Source organism: Lepisma saccharinum, chromosome 12 (assembly GCF_977018435.1).
Source record: "Lepisma saccharinum chromosome 12, izLepSacc3.1, whole genome shotgun sequence".
Lineage (NCBI taxonomy): Eukaryota > Metazoa > Arthropoda > Insecta > Zygentoma > Lepismatidae > Lepisma > Lepisma saccharinum.
Genome location: NC_139240.1, coordinates 58,119,760 through 58,146,190, shown reverse-complemented (window position 1 = coordinate 58,146,190; position 26,431 = coordinate 58,119,760). Strand labels below are relative to the sequence as shown.

General features: G+C 38.1%; 2 protein-coding genes across 2 annotated transcripts in view; one reads left to right on the top strand and one right to left on the bottom strand.

The window, feature by feature from the left end:
• The window catches only part of Idgf4 (Imaginal disc growth factor 4), a 136,062-nt gene that overhangs the window by 9,145 nt on the left and 100,486 nt on the right, over positions 1-26,431 (top strand). The gene's annotated exons all lie outside the window — the stretch shown is intronic.
• Positions 3,711-24,587, bottom strand: LOC145996131 (chitinase-3-like protein 1). Its single transcript, XM_083132436.1, has 4 exons — positions 24,329-24,587; positions 20,278-20,414; positions 14,346-14,486; positions 3,711-5,164 (listed from the first exon to the last, which is right to left on the bottom strand). Exons 3-4 carry the CDS (start codon positions 14,467-14,469, stop codon positions 3,966-3,968), a joined length of 1,323 nt encoding a protein of 440 aa, XP_082988562.1. The 5' UTR covers positions 14,470-14,486; positions 20,278-20,414; positions 24,329-24,587; the 3' UTR covers positions 3,711-3,965.

Genomic DNA, 26,431 nt, shown 5'->3' with positions numbered 1-26,431 from the left:
GATAGAAAAAATCTTACATTTTGGTTTTGGCCCCCCCCAAACGGATCAACCTAGCTACGTCCCTGGTCAAACTCAACAGAGATCTTATGGGATAACATCATACTCAACAGAGATCTTATAAGATAACGTCAAACTCAACAGAGATCTTATAAGATAACGTCAAACTCAGCAGAGATCTTATGAGATAACGTCAAACTCAACAGAGATCTTATAAGATAACGTCAAACTCAACAGAGATCTTATGAGATAACGTCAAACTCAACAGAGATCTTATAAGATAACGTCAAACTCAACAGAGATCTTATGAGATAACGTCAAACTCAACAGAGATCTTATAAGATAACGTCAAACTCAACAGAGATCTTATAAGATAACGTCAAACTCAACAGAGATCTTATGAGATAACGTCAAACTCAACAGAGATCTTATAAGATAACGTCAAACTCAACAGAGATCTTATAAGATAACGTCAAACTCAACAGAGATCTTATGAGATAACGTCAAACTCAACAGAGATCTTATGAGATAACGTCAAACTCAACAGAGATCTTATGAGATAACGTCAAACTCAGCAGAGATCTTATAAGATAACGTCAAACTCAACAGAGATCTTATAAGATAACGTCAAACTCAACAGAGATCTTATGAGATAACGTCAAACACAACAGAGATCTTATGAGATAACGTCAAACTCAACAGAGATCTCATAACTTAACGTCAAACTCAACAGAGATCTTATAAGATAACGTCAAACTCAACAGAGATCTTATAAGATAACGTCAAACTCAACAGAGATCTTATGAGATAACGTCAAACTCAACAGAGATCTTATAAGATAACGTCAAACTCAACAGAGATCTTATAAGATAACGTCAAACTCAACAGAGATCTTATGAGATAACGTCAAACTCAACAGAGATCTTATGAGATAACGTCAAACTCAACAGAGATCTTATGAGATAACGTCAAACTCAACAGAGATCTAATGAGATAACGTCAAACTCAACAGAGATCTCATACGTTAACGTCAAACTCAACAGAGATCTCATACGTTAACGTCAAACTCAACAGAGATCTTATAAGATAACGTCAAACTCAACAGAGATCTTATGAGATAACGTCAAACTCAACAGAGATCTCATAAGATAACGTCAAACTCAACAGAGATCTCATAAGTTAACGTCAAACTCAACAGAGATCTCATGAGATAACGTCAAACTCAACAGAGATCTTATGAGATAACGTCAAACTCAACAGAGATCTTATAAGATAACGTCAAACTCAACAGAGATCTTATGAGATAACGTCAAACACAACAGAGATCTTATGAGATAACGTCAAACTCAACAGAGATCTTATGAGATAACGTCAAACTCAACAGAGATCTTATGAGATAACGTCAAACTCAATGGAGATCTTATGAGATAACGTCAAACTCAATCGAGATCTCATGAGTTAACGTCAAACTCAACAGAGATCTTATGAGATAACGTCAAACTCAACAGAGATCTTATGAGATAACGTCAAACTCAACAGAGATCTTATGAGATAACGTCAAACTCAACAGAGATCTTATGAGATAACGTCAAACTCAACAGAGATCTTATGAGATAACGTCAAACTCAACAGAGATCTTATGAGATAACGTCAAACTCAACAGAGATCTTATGAGATAACGTCAAACTCAACAGAGATCTTATGAGATAACGTCAAACTCAACAGAGATCTTATGAGATAACGTCAAACTCAACAGAGATCTTATGAGATAACGTCAAACTCAACAGAGATCTTATGAGATAACGTCAAACTCAACAGAGATCTTATGAGATAACGTCAAACTCAACAGAGATCTTATGAGATAACGTCAAACTCAACAGAGATCTTATGAGATAACGTCAAACTCAACAGAGATCTTATGAGATAACGTCAAACTCAACAGAGATCTTATGAGATAACGTCAAACTCAACAGAGATCTTATGAGATAACGTCAAACTCAACAGAGATCTTATGAGATAACGTCAAACTCAACAGAGATCTTATGAGATAACGTCAAACTCAACAGAGATCTTATAAGATAACGTCAAACTCAACAGAGATCTTATAAGATAACGTCAAACTCAAAAGAGATCTTATGAGATAACGTCAAACTCAACAGAGATCTTATGAGATAACGTCAAACTCAACAGAGATCTCATGAGTTAACGTCAAACTCAACAGAGATCTCATAAGTTAACGTCAAACTCAACAGAGATCTTATGAGATAACGTCAAACTCAACAGAGATCTTATGAGATAACGTCAAACTCAACAGAGATCTTATGAGATAACGTCAAACTCAACAGATATCTCATAAGTTAACGTCAAACTCAGCAGAGATCTCATGAGATAACGTCAAACTCAACAGAGATCTCATTAGTTAACGTCAAACTCAACAGAGATCTCATAAGATAACGTCAAACTCAGCGGAGATCTTATGAGATAACGTCAAACTCAACAGAGATCTCATAAGTTAACGTCAAACTCAACAGAGATCTTATAAGATAACGTCAAACTCAACAGAGATCTTATGAGATAACGTCAAACTCAACAGAGATCTTATGAGATAACGTCAAACTCAACAGAGATCTTATGAGATAACGTCAAACTCAACAGAGATCTTATGAGATAACGTCAAACTCAACAGAGATCTTATGAGATAACGTCAAACTCAACAGAGATCTTATGAGATAACGTCAAACTCAACAGAGATCTTATGAGATAACGTCAAACTCAACAGAGATCTTATGAGATAACGTCAAACTCAACAGAGATCTTATGAGATAACGTCAAACTCAACAGAGATCTTATGAGTTAACGTCAAACTCAACAGAGATCTCATAAGTTAACGTCAAACTCAACAGAGATCTTATGAGATAACGTCTAACTCAACAGAGATCTTATGAGATAACGTCTAAATCAACAGAGATCTTATGAGATATCGTCTAACTCAACAGAGATCTCATAAGTTAACGTCAAACTCAACAGAGATCTTATGAGATAACGACTAACTCAACAGAGATCTTATGAAATATCGTCTAACTCAACAGAGATCTCATAATTAACGTCAAACTCAACAGAGATCTTATGAGATATCGTCTAACTCAACAGAGATCTCATAAGTTAACGTCAAACTCAACAGAGATCTTATGAGATAACGTCAAACTCAACAGAGATCTTATGAGATATCGTCTAACTCAACAGAGATCTCATAAGTTAACGTCAAACTCAACAGAGATCTTATGAGATAACGTCAAACTCAATAGAGATCTTATGAGATAACGTCAAACTCAACAGAGATCTTATGAGATATCGTCTAACTCAACAGAGATCTCATAAGTTAACGTCAAACTCAACAGAGATCTTATGAGATAACGTCAAACTCAACAGAGATCTTATGAGATAACGACTAACTTAACAGAGATCTTATGAGATAACGACTAACTCAACAGAGATCTTATGAGATAACGTCTGTCTGACGAAATAGAGATCTCACATCTAAAGGCGTGAGTTTTTTAAGTCCACTTTATGCACACAAAGGCTAATCGGGACTGGAAGTGCGAACTGAACCACTATGTGTCTCCACCGCGTATCGAACCCGAGACCCCTTGATTACAAGCCGATGTCGTTATCACTGCTCCATCGGGAAGGCTCATATCTAAAGGAATATAATGTTTAAAATTTAAGTAATTGAGTATAATTTATTACACATTAAGTAAAAAATATATTTGAGCTATTCAAATTGCAAGCTTATACATATATAAACGCTCAGATTTTTTACAGGTTGCGTATAAAAAATAATAAACAAATAATGTAATTTTGTTCAAGCAGTCTCATAACACTCACTCATAGAGTCGCCTTACTAATATTTGAGAAGAATGTTTCACATTCATGGTAGGATTGAGTGTTGGTTTTGGCGGGAATATTTCCTATTCCCGCACTCTTTTTCTTCTGGATTTTTTTTTACTCTTTCCTTTAACCTTTGTTTTGGATCGTTGACTCGAAGAATCTTTTTCGTTTACTCGTATCCTGTTCTTTGGATGTCCTCCCGCGTCTTTCTCAACTGTACTGGAGGATTTGTTTCTCCTTCGCTTCATTAGAACTTTCTTGGCGCTGCGGACCAATGGGAATCTGTCCCTGGTGCACACACCTCTGAAATCGTCCATGGATAGGTCGGAAAACGCGACTCCCCCGTATCTATTCTTCCAGACATACTTTGCCTTCTTGCGTACGAACCAAGGTTCTTCAAAGCCGATCCAGTCAGATCCACGATAGGCGAAAGATCCCATGTTGGGGGAACTCCCTGAGACCCACCCTTTGGCTCGGACAATGTTGCAGATCTCGTTGTACCCGAGGTAACCCTTCAAATCCAGAAGCGAGGAGTTCATCCTGCCAGGCCACGTCGCAGGGGTCGGTGGATCAAAGGTATCTCCCAGGAGATTCCAGCTGATCCCGAATGTCGGTATCCCCAGGATGAGCTTCTCACGTTTCATCCCACGCGAAACCCACGACTTCAAAATCTTCTCGCCACTAATATCCGTATGGCTTGGTCTCTTTATCTTCAGAGGGGACTGATAGTCAGCGACGAACTTCAGCCCATTAGGAATCAGGAAATCGTACGTCATCAGATGAACCTCGTCGATGTTCGACCACCACGAGTCTAGAACCTTAGAGTGCCTACTACTCAATGCCCTCCCGGATACAACCACCGAGAACGTAAGCTCATTGGCTCTGAGACACTTCCCAAGCTCGATCACCAATGTAGACACAGCACCGATGTCTCTTTCGTGAGACACAAGTTCCCAGTTCAGTACGAGACCACCGAATCCATTGTTCTTCACGAAACTCGACGCTAGATCCGCAAACCTTTCTGCCCAATCAGAACTCTTCGTCCCGTAGAGGAATTCGTAAAAGTCCTTGGCTTCTTTACCCGACCACGCACCAATTCCCAGCAGTAGATTCAGGTGAGGATTGTTCTCCTTCATGGAATGCAGCGCGATGTAGTCAAGCTGATCCGAGCTGTTGGCTGGCGTCAATGAGTAAGTGCGTGCATCCAGATAGGCCGATGTGTAAACGATGTGTGTGCAGAGTTTTGGGTTTATGTCCATCACAGTGAAACGCCCGTCCCCTGAAATGTACAAAACAAAAGTGATAAGCGCTCTAAAACAAATTTTGGTATGGTGTTGAAGGTCTATACTCTGTCCAGGGAATCTGTGGAGTAAGAGCCGCGCATAATGGTAGAAGGGGAGAAAGCGAGTGGGCGGGGCGAAGCAGTACGCACTGCTGTGAACAGCTGGTAGCTGCAGCCGAATTTTCCTCTTCATGCACTCACTTCCTATCTCCCGTGTTTATTGGTCGAGCCCGCTAGAGTTGCTACTTGCGCAGAGACTTGTTCTCGTTCGCTTGCTCCAAGAGATTCCCGGGATAGGGTATAGGAACTAAAGGAACGTGGCAACTATATTTTCTTTTTCTTATGCCATGGTTTGCACCCTATAAATTTTGAAACGAGGAAACAAAGAAACACTCATTAAAAATAATATAGCTTATATTTGAAGATTTGTAGTTTGCATTTCTGATTTTAGATAAGTTCAGCACATTTATGAATATTTAAATTATGCCTTAGCGTCTCTCGCCCCCCTTGTCCGTGGTTGACGGACGACCTGCGGCAGCTCATGGCAGCCAGGGATCGAGCCTACGGCAAACATCGGAGGGACGTAAAGCGCGGCCAGTCGGCAAGTGGCAGTTTCGAAAGTTTCAGAATATTACGAAATCGTTGTAACCAAGAGGTCAGGAAAGCAAAGCGTCGATTCGCGAACGATCTTCTGAATTATGAGAAAAAGTCGGATGTTATTTGGAAAAAACTGAAAACTTTAGGGGTTGGTAAACAAAAAAGGAACGATCAATTAAACTTCTCCATAGAAATGTTGAACGAATATTTCAGCGAAGTTCAAACACTGGACAATAATGTAAGGGAAGAAACAATACGAACGATTTCGACCACCGTTCACAGAACCGCACCAAAATTTTTCTTCTCGCCCATTCGGCCAGAACACGTTCAGTCAGCTCTCAATAAAATAAAATCCACTGCTGTGGGAATAGACGAAATCTCTGTTCTAATGATTAAAAAAATTCTCCCGTACGTTCTCGTTCCTATAACAGGCATTTTTAATTTCTCCCTGTCCTTCGGCATATTCCCGTCGATTTGGAAACTGGCTAAGGTTCGCCCTCTGCCGAAAACAAACAAAGTTCTCAGCCTCGGCGACCACCGGCCGATAAGTATTCTTCCGGCTCTGTCCAAAGCTCTCGAACACGTTGTCGGTAACCAAACGCGTAATTTCTTATCACGAAACAATCTAATGAATCCCCTCCAATCGGGATTCCGGCGCAACCATAGCACCTGCACGGCGCTCATCAACGTGACGGACGACATAAGACACGCCATGGACATTAAAGAAGTAACTATTCTTGTACTTCTGGACTTTAGTAAAGCTTTTCAGACTATTGACCACGACATCCTGCTATCCAAGCTATCCTTCCTGTACAACTTCTCTGACCCAACTGTAGCTTGGTTCCGTTCGTATATTAATGAACGCCAACAATGCGTCTTCAACTCTGGTGAGAAATCGTCGTGGCGATCAATCAGCGCCGGTGTCCCCCAGGGAACCGTCCTCGGTCCACTCCTCTTCTCTCTGTACATTAACCATATTCCTGACGCACTCGAACACTGCAAATATCACATCTATGCAGATGATGTTCAGCTGTATTTGTCATTTCCTCCAAAGAATATTGAAAATTCAATTCGCGATATAAATTATGATCTGAACAAAATCAGTACTTGGTCAGCTAATCATGGGCTACTAATTAATCCTTCTAAAACCCAAACTATTATTATAGGTTCACAAAAAATGCTTTCAGCATTTGAAATTTCTTCCCTCCCGCCCATAATGGTCTTAGGGAAAGCTATTAAATTAAGTAAAACAGCCAAAAATCTGGGCGTAATGTTTAATCAGCATCTCTCATGGTCAGATCACGTAAATTTAACTAGTAAAAGAGCCTTCGCTGCATTACACGCTCTTGTTCGGCTTAAACATTTTCTACCCGTTAGCATTAAAATCAAGCTGGTGCAAGCACTTGTTTTTCCACACTTCGATTACTGCGGTTCTGTCTATTCCGAATTACCAGATGATCTCGCTCAACGTCTTCAACGAGTACAAAACACCTGCGTCCGCTTTATTTTCGATCTGAAATATAGGGACCATTTATCCGTTTTCTTTACAAAGCTAAATTGGCTCAAATTAATTGATCGGCGAAAGGTACACAACCTCACCCTTCTCTATAGGGCAATCAGTTCAAAGGAACCGGCTTATCTCTCGAGCAGATTCTCAATGCTTTGCGAATCTCACAGCCTTGACACCAGATCGCGAGGGAGAACTCAACTACTCATCCCCCTTCATAACTCAAATTTTTATTCAAAATCTTTCACCGTTTCTACTTCTCGTCTTTGGAACTCACTGCCCCTCGAAATCCGAAACTCATCTTCAGTATATGTCTTTAAGACGCAATTAAAACATTTTTTATTGGGCACAAATAGTTAGCACATTATATTTTAGTGATAAATTGCATACAGTTAAGCACTGAACAACACTGAAAATCCTTATTCACCTTAATATTTCAAATCCCTGACTACTGTCATGAATATCTGATTGTGTGTGTGTGTGTATGTGTGTGTTTTGTTGTATGTTCGTGTGTATAGGTTAGGATTTTATTCCCATATGTATTTTTTTTCTTATCATTTTTTTCTGTAATTTTTTCTTTGTAATTTTATATTTCTCTTTTTATATTTTAAAATTTACCTTTCTATGTAATGGTTTAAATGTTGTTGTAAACATGGTTAAGTGGTAGAAAAGGCTACAAAGCCTTAACTTCGCCATGATAAACAAGACGCAATAAATAAATAAATAAATAAAAACGTGCTATTACTACTACTTTCGGAAACAGAAAATTCCAACAATGTTACCAGAATATAAACCTACAAATAAAACAAGAAGAAAAGGTTAAGAATAATAATCAAAATAAGTTCTCGGTAGAAAGAAATCGTAATTTAAAATTATTCAACTTTTCTTGAAAAAATATCATCGTTACAAACTATGTATTACCATGATTCTAAGTATAGAAAATATTTATAAAACACGACTGATATCTCGGAAAGAAAATAATTATAATTTGACTTTTCTTGTTTACAATGAAGCAAAATCGTCAATTCAAAATTGTCCATTTTTGCAAATGTCTTTTTCAATAACAATAGTCATATATTATTTAACCTCTCTTGACGAGAAGTAAAATTTTGAATGGCGGCCTAGGCTTCAGTCACTGTAGCCTACCCCTTGCTTACGGGACTCGGCACAACGCAAAGATTCAGTGATAAATGACGTCAAAGTTACTAAGTGATCCAGAGCACGTCCATTGATAGTTCGAGGTCTTGTTATCACTGTATCGGCGCCACGATTATGATGATAAAGAGTGTAAACAACTTTGTTCTGATCATCAAGAGATATTGTGTCACCGGGACATGTGCGAAAATGAACGTATTCCCACAGTGAACTACTTGAGAAATTATCTAACGTAAGGGGTAGAGATGTAGTGGTTGTCAGTGATACAAAAGTTTTAATATAAACTTAACTGAAAGCAGCACAGGAGATATTAACGCCACTATGAATCTATTTTTTTCTTTTCAAAAACTGCCACGTAATTTCAAATTCTGAAAGGTTAGTCTCTCCGAAGAGTCAGCGGAGCAACGTCGCGCATAACGGTAGAAAGGGGAGGAAGCGAGTGGACGAGATGAATATTTTTCGAGTCTCTGGTACCTTCTACACAGCCCCGTATAGCTAAATATTTCGGCGCCCTAAGCAGGATTGTAGTGTGGCGGCCCCCTACACTATCAAGCAACGGCATTTTATGTGCGTCCTTCGATATTTTCTTCTTATGCCACGTTTTGTGGTATTTACATTGCAAACTTTGAAACGAGAAAACAAAAGACAAACTAATTAAAAATATTTAGGTTACATTTGAAGATTCGTAGTTTGCATTACTGTTTTAAGAAAAAGTTTAGCACGTTTAAGAATTTTTCAGTCATGTCGTAGTGTCTGTTGAAGAACATCTTTGAAATCGTACTATTACTACTACTTTGGGAAACAGTAAAATTTCAGCAGTGTTTACCAGAATATAAGCCTTCATATAAAAGAAGAAGAAAAAGATTAAGAATAATAATAAATACAGTGTGCAACCTGCTCTCAGTAGAAAAATTGTAATTTAAAATTATTCAACTCTGCTTGAAAAATATAACATCGAAATACAGTCTAACAAATTATTTATAAAACCAGACTAATATTTCAGAGAGAAATACTTTGATTCTCTAGAATAAAAAACAATAAGTAGTGTATATACAAAGGATTGAATCAATGCTACTACAGCTTCTATAATAATTGAATCGTTCATTTCAGAAACCCCCCTTTCAAACACTTCTGGCGAAAACGATATTTGTATAGTTTCATACACGGTTAGGTACAGTGGGATCCATGAGTATTACCGTGCAAATTGTCCATGACTATTTTCAATTTATTTCTCTTACATCCTGTGTTTTCTAAGCGATGGATTTTTATTTATGCTGATGCAGGAGTTGTCAACAGCTTGTTTTGAGGTTTCTTTTAATTCTTGAAACTCTTATTGGGTCAAATAAAGTGCACGAAGATGGTGATGGACAATTTGCACGGTAACACTCATGGATTCTACTGTACGCGGTTACATGATCGATTTCTACATCAAACAATGCGTCTTGGCAAGGGCTATATTAAACTGTACAAATATAGTTTTCACCAGAAGTGGTCTGAAATAAACGATTCAATTAATGTGACTTGTGCTGATAATAATATTGAAAGCCTAACGATTACTAGTATTGACCCTGTATATCCAATTATTGATAATAATTGTGCATGGCATTGAATCTATGCATGGCGCTCTAGGCTTCAGCTCCCCTAGCCTAACTTTCGCTACGGGCCTGACATCGTTAATTCCCACACTGGCTACGTAATTTGTTTTCAAATTCCGTGTCTGCAACGTGGATTGTGAATGTGTAGGCATAAAAATAACAGATTCTCCAACATTGTTGTGCATTACTAGGAACACATTCAGTTTCGAACCAGTCAAAAACTATTTCCTCCGGAATAAATGCCTAGTCATAAAGTCTAGGAACACAAGGCAACGTCGCAGCAGAAATATTTGTTGAATGAGGCGGTCCTCTTCATACTGTTTACTCGGCTGACACGACAAGGGGGAAGTTTGGCCAGCTTTTGTGCCAGGCGTCTGCCGAACCTGAGGATTTTTTTAAAACCAGTAAACCACGTGACGCATCTACGACTGAAATTTCACTGTTGGTTGGAACTACACTTAACGCACCAGCTGTATCTGCCGTTTTATATTATGCAATTGCGAAATATTCTCCTTTTCATATCGTTCATTATTTTATTTCCTCTATCTCCTTTGTTTTGTTTTTTCGCGCTGTATTTAGAAGTCTCATTTTGTAGTCACGTCACGAGGCATCACTATGTTCTCTTCCCGCCAAAACGTTTGACGTAACAGCGTGCACGTGACGTGACCAATCAGCTTTAGTTACATGCTTCAGATGCACTATTTGATTGGTTTATATTACAAGCCTGCCTCATTTTGTGTCCACGTGGCATAACTCTGTTCTCTTCCCGCCAAAACACTTGACGTAATGGCGAGTACGAGCCTCAAAGAACCAATAAGTTTCAGTCACATGCTTCAGAGGCGATATCTGATAGGTTCATCCAGTGGCGTGCTTGGTAGTGAAGTAGGTTCATCCAGAGGCGCGCTTGGTAGTGAAGTTGCGATTTGGCGGGAGGATGAAAGATATCTTAACGAACGAACCAGTTCTTTACATCGTGCGCTTGTGTATAGAGACTAGTGCGTTGTCTTTAGTAAGAGAGATTCCGGGTGAGAGCCCAAAATGTCTGTGTTAACCGAGCTACATGAGACTTGATGAAGTAGGGAACTTCGGTCTAGAATACCAGATAACATCGGTGATGGGACTCGATGCGTTAACCACGGGTCACCGAATGTGAAGACACTTGCAAAACTTGGCCCTAAAAAGCTTGTTGCACCACGTAGTTTAGTTTTATGTTTTATCGTTTGTGTAAAGGCTGTTACGTGCCTAATTGGCTGAACACAATCATTCACCTGGAATGAATTAGTTACCGGAAGCGGCAACAGGTGGCAGCACGACAGAAAAGTGGAAAGAAAGTTGATTAACGAAATCGGAGGAAACAAAAGATGATTGTATCGATTATAGCAAACGAAAGATAAATGAACACGGATTAAAAGATTGTATACAAAGGATAGGAAACATGAATTGAAAAGGAAATTACAGTGATTAATAATATACACATAGATTGGATGTATAGCAAAGTAAGGAAGTCGAAATGTCATTTCAAAACCGCGTCTTTCGATCTTTGATCGAATCTTTTCTTCGGTTACCTCTGGCGAGGAGTATATCGCTAGATTTTTGTTGATTTGTCCTTAGTGGCGCTATAGTTATCTTTAGCCGCAGCAAAGCACTACGGTTGCGCTAGCCATTTTAGACGCACTGGGCCACAGGTAGCGCTTTTGCTTAGCGATCCTGGGGTTTCCCTTGTTGGCTTGAGATAGGAGGTGGCGCTATATCCAGATTTGTCGCCCCTGAATATCTTTGAGCTTTTGTGCAGGTCTCTATGCCTAAAGAAAGGGCATAAGGAGAAATAAATGATTGCTGTAAATAGAGGAAATAGATGATTGCTGTAAATAGAAGAAAGAAGAAGTAGATGATCCATTCCTTAGAAGAGGTAGAAGAAAGAAGAAGTAGATGATCCATTCCTTAGAAGAGATAAAAGAAAGAAGAAGTAGATGATCCATTCTTCAGAGGAGATAGAAGAAATAAGAAGTATATGGTCCGTTCTTCAGAAGAGATAGCTAAAAGAAAAAGTAGATGATCCATTCTTCAGAAGAGAGAAGAAATAAGAAGTATACGATCTATTCTTCAGATGAGATAGAAGAAAGAAGAAGTAGATGATCCATTCTTCAGAAGAGACAAGAAATAGATGATTGCTGTCATTAGAAAGAAGACGAAGTAGATGATCCATCCTTCAGAAGACCTAGAAGAAGAAGGTGACCAGGTTACTAGAAGAAGAAAGAAGCAGAAGAAGCCAATTTGCCTTCCATCTAAGAAGAATCTAATATATATATAAAATAAATAATCCTCATATATAATCTCTGTAAACTGTGAAGATTTTCAGAATATAGATCCTAATTTCTTATATCCTTTGGCATATATCTGCTTTTTGATTTACATTCTCAAAGAAAGAACCTATTACCCTGAAGATATTGTAGCCGTGGTATATTAATTTAGGCAGTGCCCACGAGGACGTAGCAAGGCCGGTTGTTCTTTTCGGCACTATTTCATTCATAATTTCCCTCCCATTATTTTTCGATTAAGTTACTGAAACTAACTACATAATCTAACAGCTAAAGCAAAGAATACATAAAGGGACGTTCCACGAAAAGTGGTCCCACTCCATGTTAACAACAAAATGAATTAATATGGAAATTATTATTGTTTTTAATTGCATTAATCCTTAGATGTTTGTGAATTCATGTAATTTACATATTTCATCAATAAATGTTACTAGTATCTGCAACCTACGTATATACTTCACAGACAAATTAAGTCAAAATTTGCTACATTTTTAAAGCGTCACACACGTGATACACCTTTGATAATGCTTTTCATGCATTCAGCCTATGGCAGTGGTTCTTAAACTTTTTTTCTCATTGTACCCTTTAGTCGTAACTAAACGTCTAATGTACCCCACCATAAGTTTTCTCGGAAAAGTGGATTTTTGGGATTTTTTTTTGGCTGTCTGATTGGTGGGGCATTTTTGATATGTTGGAGGCGTGTATTTACTACAATAGAGCAAAATGGCGTTCGGGCTGTATGTGGAAAGATGGTGAACAAATAAACATTAGAATCCTACGTTTATTATTTCGTCTTTATGATTAGTTGCAAAAATAAAAATGTGAAACACGTGTATGATAAGAAATGTATAATAAACTTTAATTTTCAATATTTTTTTCCATAGTTATTGAAACAGAATAAAGAAGAAAAATAAGTTTGTAAACAAACTGTCAAACACTATTTTGGAGTTTTTTTTTTTTGTAAATCCTCAGAGTTTCTAGTGAGAAGGATGTGCCTGCATAGCCTGACACAATTTCCTGGTCTGGTTGTGCGCTTGAAACTTTCAATCGGAAATTCGGCTCCAAATTTAGTTTATTATAGATTTCGAATGAGTATTTTGGTACAAAACACATGAAAAACGAATATCAGCCTATTTTCCTGTTCAGTGTTAGAGCTATGAAGTCTGAAACAATGAAGTCTGTTCTACACACCTGTAGCAAAAATGTTGTCTTGTGGGTATTCTCGACATTTCTCTTCCGAGAAGATCGCGTACCCCCTTAAAGTCGTTCTTGTACCCCTGGGGGTACGCGTACCACAGTTTGAGAACCACTGGCCTATGCCATCATACCAAAGTTTTTTTTCATTTGCTAGCAGACACCACAAAGTACTTCACAATTCCATGAAATCAATTCATTATGAATATTTTAATCCAATCTCAAGTCTAGAACCGTAAATTTTGTGCGTAAAATGTCACACATGTGACGCTGGAATGTCCCTAAATATGACCATCTTACCAGGTAACCTTGTCACAAAAAGGTCTGTATCTACACTGTGACAAATCATGAGATGAGGATCGAAAGTTGACCTGACCCACCACTATGGCGCCATCAATCACTTTTACAACGGAGCTGTAACATCTGTGTGTAGAACTGTAATCTGTGCTTTTGCTATCTATCTGCGATACATGTTTCGAAGTAATAGTAAGTAGCGCGAAAAATAACGTTCCCTAACTAATGTGTGATCAGTGTGAATCAAAATTGTGGTTGCGAAGAGTGCTTATTCATAAAGGAACGTGTGTCTGTGAAAACACAAGGATCTCTCGTGCATGGTGCATCCTGACCGCCTTTGTACGTATTTGTACTGCCTGGTTACACACACTGCCACGTGTGTGTTTGTGTATGCTTCTAGGCATATTTACAGTTAGCCAGCGAGTAGCTTTCACCGTCAGTATACAATTTGCACGTGAAAACTCCTCACCAGACATTGCATTTTATGTACATTATGTACACTCCCATCTATTACGCACCTTTCCTCCATTTGGATCTGCTGCTTACGTAACAAACGACTTTGGCTGTATCCCTGGTTTCAACAACGACGGAGATCGAAATAAACAATATCGCTGCGACTAGCAGCTTCCATAGTGTGGACATCTTTCTGCCAAGGAGTCCTGCAAAGAGCGAGAAATAGGAATTAAGTTTATTGGCGTCTGAATGGGGGGGGGGGGATCGAACCTGTCCGTCGACATGGTTCAAGTTATGAAAAATCTTATGATATATGGAATAAAAAACACATGTATCCAAATTACTAACATATAGTTCTCGCTGCAACTTAAAACGTTGCAAGTGAACGATGCCTCAGTGTATGTTGTATATTATTGTGTTTAAGTTTGAGATATTATAATGTATCGTTAATGTAGAAAATAAAATAAAAAATGAATGAATTACTAAAGCAATGGCACGGTATGTCAGAGACCCGGGTTCGAGTCCTTTAAAAGAAGTCAGTTTGACGTCTTACTGCCACGCGGGAGACCCGAGTTCTATTCCTGGGGTGGGTGATTTAAGGTCGGAATTTTTCCGGCCTTGTCCCCGCATAAAGCGGCTTTGGGGCTCACCCAGCCTCAAATCAATGGGTCACATCACCTCTAAAGTGGCCGATATCGAGAATGTGTGGGGCCCTACCCCCATATCTCCTAAATGCGCCTTCATGGCACGGTGCTATATGCGCGGGATATTTACCTTTACTTTGACCAAAGTAAAGAACAGCCTTAGTTTGATAAAAGTTGAGTGTAAAGTTCGTAATTCCAGTTGTCATAGGATATGTACGCACATTATCATGGAACATTCAGCAATAGTTTAAGTATTAGTATTTTTTTCAAAAAATTATTAATATATTAAAAGTTAACACAAGAAATGTATAATTCTAGAGTATGTACACCATTGCAAAGTTGTCACACGTTAACATTTCTTTACATTGGATAGGCTACTTCGGTTTGTAAATATTCCACGGACACAATTAGCCAATACCTATTACCAAACATAATCACAGCAGATTTTGAGAAATTTAGAGCTTTATAAGACAAATAATTTCCTCATAAACCTTTCGCAACATGCTGTCCCAGCACCAACTAGTGTCAGCGGCTTGCACCTTTTCCCCGTCATAGGTTTGTGACGTCATTTCATTGTTCTCTATGGTAGGACAACGAGTACTAGACGAGACAATCCCCCTAAGGGACCGGGTTTAGCTAGAGTATATTGGTAAAACCAAAGATAACATAATATTGGAAGACGATACGTGACTGTTGCCAGTTCAGAGAGATACTTCCTTACTGTTTACAAATCATGCCAATCTCATATCCCGAAATTACAATCCAACTATTTCGCAAGTCTCCGAATCGATTACGAACCAAGATTCAGAGAACTTGAGATCTCGTAATCCACATATCTAATCTTCAGTCTAGGCTGTATCAAAGAAGCCACTGCTTACATTGTCTTAAACAAACAGTTGGATCTGTGGTTACTGTTTCAATTGGATACCTGTGACTTACTTCAAAGGAATTAAGCTACTTTGTATCCAGCATTGCAAAAAAGTTTAATTCCAACAGATGGCGCTTGTGCGTAAAGTGAAGTGGACCACACTTACAAAATAAGTTGAAGAATTGGCAAGAAGTTATGTTTATTTTAAGCTTCCACTCTGTGCCAGCTCAATTCAGTTTTTAAAGTTCACTTTATATAGAGAGAGCTACTTGGAACTAGACTTGCAGTTACGTATTAATACTAGAATCTTGTGCTCATACTAGGATTAAACCAGAAATCATCACTACAATTGTCCAATGTAGTCACTGAGCGAATTAAGGTTTTGGGTATGCAAATTTGTATATGTTGCAAAACATCAGCACTATGTCATGAAAACTTAAATGAAAAACAGCTTGCTTGAATGTGATGAACTCTTGTCTCGGCTTGGTGGCATTGGTCAGTTCCAGAATAGTATCCTTCTTTAATCCACAAGGCTGCAATATTTTTACGGCAGGGAAATATTTGATGACTGAGCCATGAATGATGAATGGATACGAATGATTTTTCAATTGTGCTTCTTACATAGTTAAGAAATGATATACTATGTGGTTTCAATCCCATTTTCTTTGAGGGGGATGAAAACAGGTAAAATATTGAGCTGTGGAGGATTCTACAGATAGGCCATACATATTTCTTTTTCACGCTTTACATAACATTTCTACACTTCCACCAACACAGTGCTAAAACACTAATTTAAAAAATACACATAAATCACTTAAGACGCAACAGAAAATATTTCAAAACATTATTAACACTTCATATTCGGTCGATCCTGCACATAATAACTTTCAGAAAGTACTTCTCTTTTACTACTGAACACGTAGAATTATAGATTTGTGACTTCGTTTAATACGTATATGGCGCATAAACCTCTAATCCCTGGATTTCATGTAAACCTTACAAAGATTAGATAGTTTTCCAGAAATCAACTCTAAAACATTCTTTCCTTGTGCTGGCTTTTCTTGGTAGACTCGCCTCATTTAGCAATTTATTAGCTTTTTCCTCATACGTCAAATGAGCAAAGGATGACACGTGACGTATACATTGCTCGATTGAGTAAAGTCGCATTTTGTAGTCTCTCGTGCAATAGTTTCGAAATGAAAAGAATATCTAACAGCAAGTTTACAGAACGTGAAACAAAATAATATATATAAAGGAAATAATAATACTCGTACATTCGTTGGCATTACTCAGATTGTAATTGCAAAAAGGTTACAAATCTAACTTGACAATATATTTAAGCAGTAATTGAATTTACATAGTAATTAAGTTTTTCCACTTTTCGATCGGTTGCTTGTTTTCGTAAATTTCATTCTGAAGGGAATTTTATCCTCAATTTAGGTGAAATGTAGTATTTATTAAACCATTACATTCTGACATCACGAGATGCGGAACACCAAGGCATGCGGTTCCATGAAAGATATCATAAAATCAGTATTTACACTGCAAGAGGTTTTTGCATATTGTCAACTATTTCAGCAAATCGCCTTTAGCCCACGTTGTTGCGAGTTATCTAGTTCTACAGATCGCAATGATAGAAACACAATATATATTAATTATTAGTTAGTATCTTGAGACGGTTGCAAATAGCCGACAGTGTTGGTCCAGACATTTTAACAAAACAAACGACATAAAAATGAAATCGAGATTTGCTATTTGTATATCAGGAAACCGATATAAAATGAACAAAACACACAAACCCCTTATTTCAAGACCCTCAAAGCAAATTTGAAGAATATATAGTCGTCAGTTTGACACTCACTCACTCAATTATATTTTGTTCATCATCTTTCTCGTCTATACTACGTGAAGAAGTGACTTGACAGTCTACCTTGAGGAAAACAACTTCCTCTCTCTGGGTCAGAATCCAAAATGCGCTGCCTAAAGGGCTGCGAGGTTGCACAGAGGCATCCTTATTACGTCATTGCGGAACCGATTCTATTGACCTCTGGTGGCAAAATTAATAATGATTCCATCAATCTGGCACAAACGAAACGGAAATATAACAAAATGACGGGTCCGGGCGCACTGCGGTCCATAAACGTCAAAATCCCTGCGACTAAAACAAATTCAAATGTCTCCATGCGTAGTGAAATTTATTTGCCGTTGACAACACCGACAGTGGTGCTCGCGTCGGACTGAAGGAACTACGTCGGGCTCACGTGACTTCTTAGTTCCCGAGTCAAGAGAAAAACCTTGCAGGCTTCGACGCCTGTGGATTCTTGTTGAGGAGGGAAGCTCGCTTGCTCAATGTCGAACACCTGGCTTGACAAGAGTGTTGCATATTATTTTAGGGGCGACTCTTTGCAGACTGGCTTCTTCCGGGTCTCGTGCTAGCCTCTGCTTCTTTATATGTGAGGATGAAGCAGGTCTTGATTCACGAACAGTTACAGTGTCAACTTACGGCCGCGAGCACCTCGCTTGCCCATAGCGCAAACACTGACGCGGCGATCTACACTTCAATGGATCGCTCTGTAGATAATAATTTAAACGATCATGTGTTTGAACTAATTGTACAGATACGAGGGTCATTATTTATATTTTGAGCCTAACAATGAAAAAACAGGAATTTGGCATTGAAAACTGCTTTATTGTTTTTCGAAGTATTCTCCTTTATGGTCAATACACTTTTGCATTCGTTCGAACCATTTGTCAAAGCAGTTTTTCCAATCTTCTTGAGACACCTCCATAATATGGTTTTTGAACGCATCAACGGCGTCTTCCGCCGACGAAAATCGTTGTCCACCCAATTTATTCTTGACATTCGGGAACAAGAAGAAGTCATTGGGTGCCAAATAAGGACTGTATGGCGGATGACCCATCAATTCGATTTTTTGACTGTTCATAAAGTCGGTTGTTAGACGAGATGTGTGACAGCTGGCATTGTCTTGATGAAGAATGATCCGACGGCGTTTGTTTGTTTTCCGTATTTGACCGAAGACCTCTGGCAAACAAATTGTTGTGTACCATTCAGAGTTGACCGTTCTACGTTCCTCTAAAGGCACAGTTGCCACATGACCAGTTTTCCCGAAAAAAACAGGCGACCATTTGTTTCGATGTGCTTCGAGCGCGAACAACTTTTGTTGGATTGGGTTCATCTTGAAACACCCATACAGTCGACTGCTGTTTACGTTCCGGCTCATATGCATATATCCATGATTCGTCACCTGTTACAAACTTATATACGTCTTTTGAAGCACCACGATTGTATTTATTGAGCATTTGTTTGCACCAATTGACGCGAGCGTCTTTTTGAGTTTTTGTCAAATTGTGTGAGATCCAACGAGAACGTACCTTTGTCACAGCTAAATGATCATGTAATATTTTATATATGCTGGTGGAACTAATGCCTATGGTTGCCTCAATCTCACAGTATTTCACATGACGATCTTGCAGTATTAGGTATTGCACAGCATCAATGTTTTCTTGAACAACAACTGATTTTGGACGACCTTCGCGAATCTCGTCGGTGAGCGAATGCGGCCACGATTAAATTCGTTATACCAGCGTTTCACAGTGGCAAAGGATGGGGCTTCATCGCCAAATGTGGAAGTAAGTTGATCGATGCACTCTTGTCTTGATAATCCACGTCGAAAATCGTAAAAAATCATCGCACGAAAATGTTCACGAGTTAATTCCATTTTATTGTTGTCGCGCAATCTCCAAGGCAACATAAACAACACAAATGAAGCTATTGACAAAACATTTGAAGTACGTTATGGTCAATAATGCCAGACGATTCCGTGCAAACGTCAAATCGCGCCTAACTTCAATCAGTGTTGCCAAGGCTCAAAATATAAATAGTGACCCTCGTATATTCTGTATTCTGAAGATATATTGGATGTTTTTGATTGATTGGTTGATTTGGTGTTTTAAGTCTACTTTATGCACAGTACGGCTAATTGTGACTGGACCTACAGTTTAAAGTGGGATCCGAACCATTATGTGCCTTCACCGGGTATAGAACCCGGGGCCTCGTGATTGCAAGGCGACGACGCTACCACTGCGCCATCGGGAGGCTTCATATTGGACGTGGTGGTGTATCTGGCCATTGCTGTGCTCAGCTTTAAGCAAAAGCAAGCAATTGGTGGTGGTGGTGATGGTAGGGTAGTCTAATGACATACATAACGAATGATAACTTCATACCGATCTTTAACCCGCCACTGATTATATCAGTTGCGTTTCACAGGTAACAGCATCAGATTTGTATTACAAAGTTATAATTTTGTTTTTATATAAAGACTTATCAAGTTAACAAAGGGGAAAAATCTGACAAATACTTCATTATAATCCCATCTTAAAGATACAATCACGAGAACTCTTCAATGAGTGTGCCAAATATTGATAATTATAACTGATAAAGACGGTGTATAAAAATGCACTTACCTTACTGTTCCGACGAATTCCGCGAAACTCGTGCAGAAAATAACTCTTCTCGGATGTTGTTGATTATTCGTGACATGTCGCACATGCTTGGCATAGCAGTTGGGCCTTATAGTTTCTTATCTCTACGAAACTGTGATCTGCAAGACAGATTATTACTGATAAAATATGCACTAATGCCTGATAAACGAAATAATAACGAATAACTATAATGTTCAAGGGCAACTCTTGATTTAACATGCATAAGTCACAGTGGAAAATTTTGACTTTTATGTGCTGGGAATACTGAAATTATGTTCTAAAAATAGAAGAATGCTATATGTTTATGTCATAGTCTGTACTGTCATTTATTCTAGTCTGAGAACTCTTTCCATTTCGTACACGATGTGTCACTTGAATGTATTATTACTAGAAATGTAAAGTAGCTGGAGTTCAGAAGAAATTAATTAGAAAGTAAGGGCAAAAAACCAATTCGTCTTTTTCTTTTGCAAGACCACAATCAAGTGAAATCGATTATTACTATAGTGAGATGCACAAGTATTGTTTGGCAAATTGTATATGACTATATTCATCCACATTTCTCTTGCATCCTGAGTTTTTTGAAAGGACTCAATCCGGCTAACGGATATCAGGATTTCAAATTATCCGGTATCCGTTTCGGATGTAACGGATAATCAGGATATTCGAATATCCGAAGGTTAGCACATCGCGCTGCGACGCCAAGGGTCCCGGGTTCGAATCCCGCTCGGGCTTGGTTGTTTGTGAATGCCCATTCATCAATTTCATCATTTCATCACTCATTCCCATCTTCGCAACTTAGCCTAGAGGAACAAAACGCGTAGTAAAATAAAACTAAATCAATCAATCAATCAATCAGTCGAATATCCGAATAATTCGTATATCCGGATTTCGGATAGAACAGATTTGATGAAGGATTTGTAGGAAATCCGTACAGTAAAACACGTAAATGACGAATAAAATAATGTCGACAGCCCGTAAAACGAATAAACGATAAAAATGTTCGGAAAATGCAAACATTCGGATATTCGGACATTTCTGATAATCCGAATATCCATACATTCTGATAATCCGAATATAGGATATCCGGATAATCTGAATATCGGATATTCGGATAATCCTCTTATCAAAATATCCGATATCCAGATATTCAAAATCCGAATAGAAAATTATCCAATATCCGGATTTAACCATCCCTAGTTTTTAAGTATGCTGGCACAGAGTCTGTCATCAGATTGCTTGAAAACTGTCATTTGGTCAAACAAAGTGCATGAGTATGGTGATGGAAAATTTCTTACGTAATACTTATGCATTCCACTGTACACTCGCCTCACTTAGTAATGCTATTATTCGCTCCTATGTAGAGTCGAATTAGTTTCGGAACATCTCCAGCAGACTGCGCGAATCTGTCTAGCGAGCCTATTGGGCGTGTAGAACATGAACAAGGGGCTTAGCGGTAGGTTCTGGGTTGAGATTACGTCAGCGGCTCGCTTGGTTAATTGGTTGCTTCGAGAGTTGTGACTCGTTCCGATGCTTCAAATGCATAACAGTCAGAGATGTTACGGAAATAATCTCCCTCCACAGCATTTTTGTCCAGGGTGAAGTTCATTCGACATTGTTTGATAGTTTCCAAGTACAAATTTATATTGTTTTGTGTAATTAGTCATTAATTCATCTTAGTAAGAGAATGAACTTTTCTAATTAATTTTATAAAACGTTAAAATTAGTCAAAATTGCGCTGTGTAAATTATTCAGTTGACTGTACATTGAGGCTACCATTTTTCGATTGCCCTACTGCAGTGTGTAGTTTGAACACAGAATTAGTTGTAAATTCTGTCACCAAAATGTACTGATCTTTATCAGTAAATGTGGTTAGCCACTTTTGGGACCCTTGTAAATGTGGTGAATGATTACAATAATTTCTCTCTAGCATTATCAGGGCCCCTCATTTCACGCTCTTGATTACACTGAAATTGCTCTTTAACATTAAGCTTGTATTTTTTGTTCACAGATGGCAGCAAAACATTAATTTTTGTTCGTTACAAACAAGTGCTAACAAGCTACAAAGTTGACCTGTATTTCATATTTTTTCCGATCATAGTAACTGAACTTTAAAACATATCAGACAAGTATGGAGTGTGATTAATTTGGCACTAATAATTCCCAGTTTAAAGTTCATCTCTTGCAAATGAATGACTTCGCTATGGATACTGATTGGTACGGTAAGATATAACCATTCTGTAATTCCTGTCAGTGTATTTGTTTATTTTACATCATCTTCTGCCACTTCTGGCTAATCGCAAAGATTTTTATACGAGCATAATTTTTGTTTTAGGTGGGTCTGGTGCGTGGCACATCCAGCTTTTAACAAACACCAAAACTAAAAGCTAGGAGCTCTAAACCTGGCCCTTGTAACGTAACGATTCCTGTCCTACAATTCCGCTTAGGACTAATAATGCATATGTCGTTAAATTAGGAGAGCCAGGTTTAGAGCTCTAAGCATTTAGTTCTGGCGTTTGTGAAAGCTGGGTGTGCTCCGCACCAGACCCGTGCTAGGTAGCTGTGCTTGCCACAGTAAAGTGATCTCAACAATCGAGTTGAGAGGCTATATATTTTACTTAAAGCTCACTTCAAGTTTCTTTGCAAATCAGTTTTTAACTCTTGAATATCAGTTTTATGTAGTTCATAAAACTAATTAAAGAAATCCTTAATTAACATTTGGATAGTCCTAGAGTGTTACAGCTGTCAAACAACGTTGCACTGTTTGCGTTATCTACTTTGAGATTTTACTAAACTTTAATACATGAAAATTTTGCGTAAATCAAAATGGATTTAGTGAGAGACTTATTCGGACATACTGACGACCTTCGTGGAGCTACGAAGCTACGACAAGAATTCCGGGTTCGAATTCCGACCATGGCATGGGTGTCCTTAGTGAGTGTCATCATCATATTTTCACTCCTCATTGTCGCAATTAGCAAAAAGTAGCCATAAAAGCGACGGTAAGTAACAAAAATGAAATCAAGTTATTAGGAATATCAATTCGATGGATGATGGATAACTTCTAGTCTGGTTCCAACAACTTTGAGCATTGTTGCCAGAGTTCTAATTTCTTTCCAACATTAGTGATAATTTCCGTTCTTCACTTTTTTTTTGGAAAGTGTATGGAAAATGTAAGCAACTTTTTCAAAATATAAATATTCTTCGTAATTTTAGCGAGCATATACATATTTCGTAAGGCTTTTAAAGTCAAATATCATGCAGGTTTCTAGAGACTGTCTCTTTTCTCGTCTTCAAGCGTAATTTTGCTGGCGGTGTCCGCAGTAAGACTTGCATATTCACATTTCACGTATCAGCTGTTCCCTAATTACCATTACGAGTGAAAAAGCGAGTCGTTATTAGTCGAACAAGACATTTAATATCAGAGAACTAACTACGTGTTATTTTACGTTTATTTATTATTTCCTTCTTCGATTTTTTTTCTTTTCAGATAACGTTTCCAATGGTGTAACTTGTTAATGACAAATTACCGTTTCTTTGTACGGGAACGTTTTTTTTAAATCGTCTCCATGCATACTAGTTTTGGAAAGCCTACATGTATACTGGTCTTAATTGTCTTTGTATTTTTATACAATTCCAGTTTTCTAAATATCAATTTCTTTGTATTACGTTTAGTAAATACATTTAACATCGTCGTCACAATGCGTATAATTTTTTCTTGTCTTTCAATTCAAGCACAATTGACAATTATTAACTCTACCAGTTCTTTTATTTTCCACTTTAAAACTGTAGGTCCTGTTCCGATTATTCTATCTGATCATAAATTTAATCAAATTTTTGTTCTCCTTGAGGTGGCCTCAATGCGAAGAAAAACAGTGTTTGGTAAGTATCCGAAAACGTTTGAATAACCTAGTTGAAACTAGGGCTAGGAACTTCTTATTTCTGTTGCGTACGGTACAAAAACAAAAAAAAACAAACAAAAAAAACAAAAAAAAAACACTTGCAATAATTTCACTGTTTAAGTATACTTGCTTACCTTGTACGATCTCTTCTGTAGAAAAATACTGTCACACTACTTTGACGAACTCAATACCACGATATTCGGCCCTTCTTGACCAGAACTGAAGATTTTTACTTGAACGTAGAAACACAATTCTTTTAACAGCATGATTATTATGCTCACTCCAACATTTAAATGTGATATTTGAGACACAGGTGCCAGACGATGTGTAAACAACTTCAAACTCTCGCGCCAGTGATACCAGATCGGTAGCGTAGCTCACACGATGTTCTTCCCATTGAAGTTAACGCGTGTGTGATTGCCAGTTTGCCCCAATGAGGTGGCAGTGTTGGGTAAAGAGACGGTTCACATAGATTTATCGCGAGTCTCGCGACACCTGTTGGCAGGTTCGTAAATCACTAACGGTCGTAATCGTTTTCCGTTTCGGTTTGTGGTATATCTGTGGGTCTCATCTACATTTTATGTTTTGTGGGTTTGGGGGGAAATAAAAGAAAGAACATTGTACAGTGGGATCCACTAGTATTGCACGGCAAATTGTCCATGACCATTTTCATTAATTCTTCTCTTACATCCTGTGTGTTTTTAAGCGATGGATTTTTATGTATGCTGGAGCAGAAGTTGTCAACAGCATGTTTTGAGTTTTCTTTTAATTTTTGAAGCTCTTATTGAGTCAAGTAAAGTGTACGAACATGGTGGTGGACAATTTGCACGGTGATACTCATGGATCCCACTGTACAATATTCTCCCCTGTACCTTACACACTTCGAAGAAACAGACTGAATCTTTTACATGAACTAAGGGTCCGTTTATGTAAAATTTGTTTTGGATCCTACATTATTATTATTAACAGTTTGTTATTATGCATGCTCTGTATTAATAACACTTCTAAGCTTTAAGATATGAACACATCTTATTAAACTTAGATAAAACAATACACTTAGATTAAACAAGAAAATACTCTCGAAAAACTATTCCCTTCTGGCTTTCATGGCAGCAAACTGATAAATGAGACACTCAAAGTCAATTTCTTGCAGGACATGAGCATTCGCTGTGAAGGATGCCAAACTAGAAAGTCTGCTATTCGACTCTGAATTTCTGAAGGCAGTGTTAATTATTTTTAGAAGCTAGTAAAAGGCCTTGCGATGTTGTTTTATTTTGCTATTGTCACAATATTAAGGCATTTTAATTGTCGATGGTGGTTATCACTTCTGCCCCTTCAGAGTCTCATTTTTGTGCGGCCTCTAGGCTCTAGCGTATGACATTCGCGTACATCAGATTAAATAGGCTTCATAAAAAGTATTGTAAGTTTGCTGGAGCAAAATAAATTTACCACAATAAATGACCGATTTTCGATCAATGGCGAAGTTGCTAAAAGGATCATGTCAGGAAATTTCAATGTATAAGTTATGCTAGCAAATGCATTTATAATTCACGAAACAACAAGGGAGGAGAAAAAAAACTCAAAAATAAAGAAAAATGCAATAAGAACAGCTAAAAATACTGACAAATGACCTTAATGCCAAAAAAGGCCGAGAAATGCTACATAAAAATAATGTTTTCTGGTTCTAACTGAAGGGAAACGGACTGTTTTCAAGGCTCAGAAAAGCAGTGTTGTTCAAGGTCCAGGAACCGATAAATTTTATTGAGTTCCGTAACAGGACCGGAACCTTTTTTCTCGCACAATTTAAATTCGGTCCAAGTTGCGTATTGTTTCATTGGAAAAAAGGTTAGTGGACCGAATTTTTAATTGTTCCTGAAAAAAGGATTCCGGACCGTATTTAAAGTGATGCGGGAAAAAAGGTTCCTGGACCGAATTGAAATTCATTCTGGAAAAAAAGTTCCTGGACCGAATTTAAATCCATCCGGAAAATACGAGGGATGATCGGAAAAAAAAAAGGTTACAAAGCATATAACTTTTGTTTTATTCACTGTAACGTAACGAAAATGTATGTGTAAATTAATAACATGTTTGTCTTGTTGCGAGTTTGAGGACTTCGGATTCTGACCATGTATACCCGAGAAGCGGATATTTAAAATGGTGACTCGTCTAGAAACTTGGTCAAGAGTAGAAGTGAGGGCAGTGGTGCGGTTCCTGTGGGCCAAAAACACTACACCTGC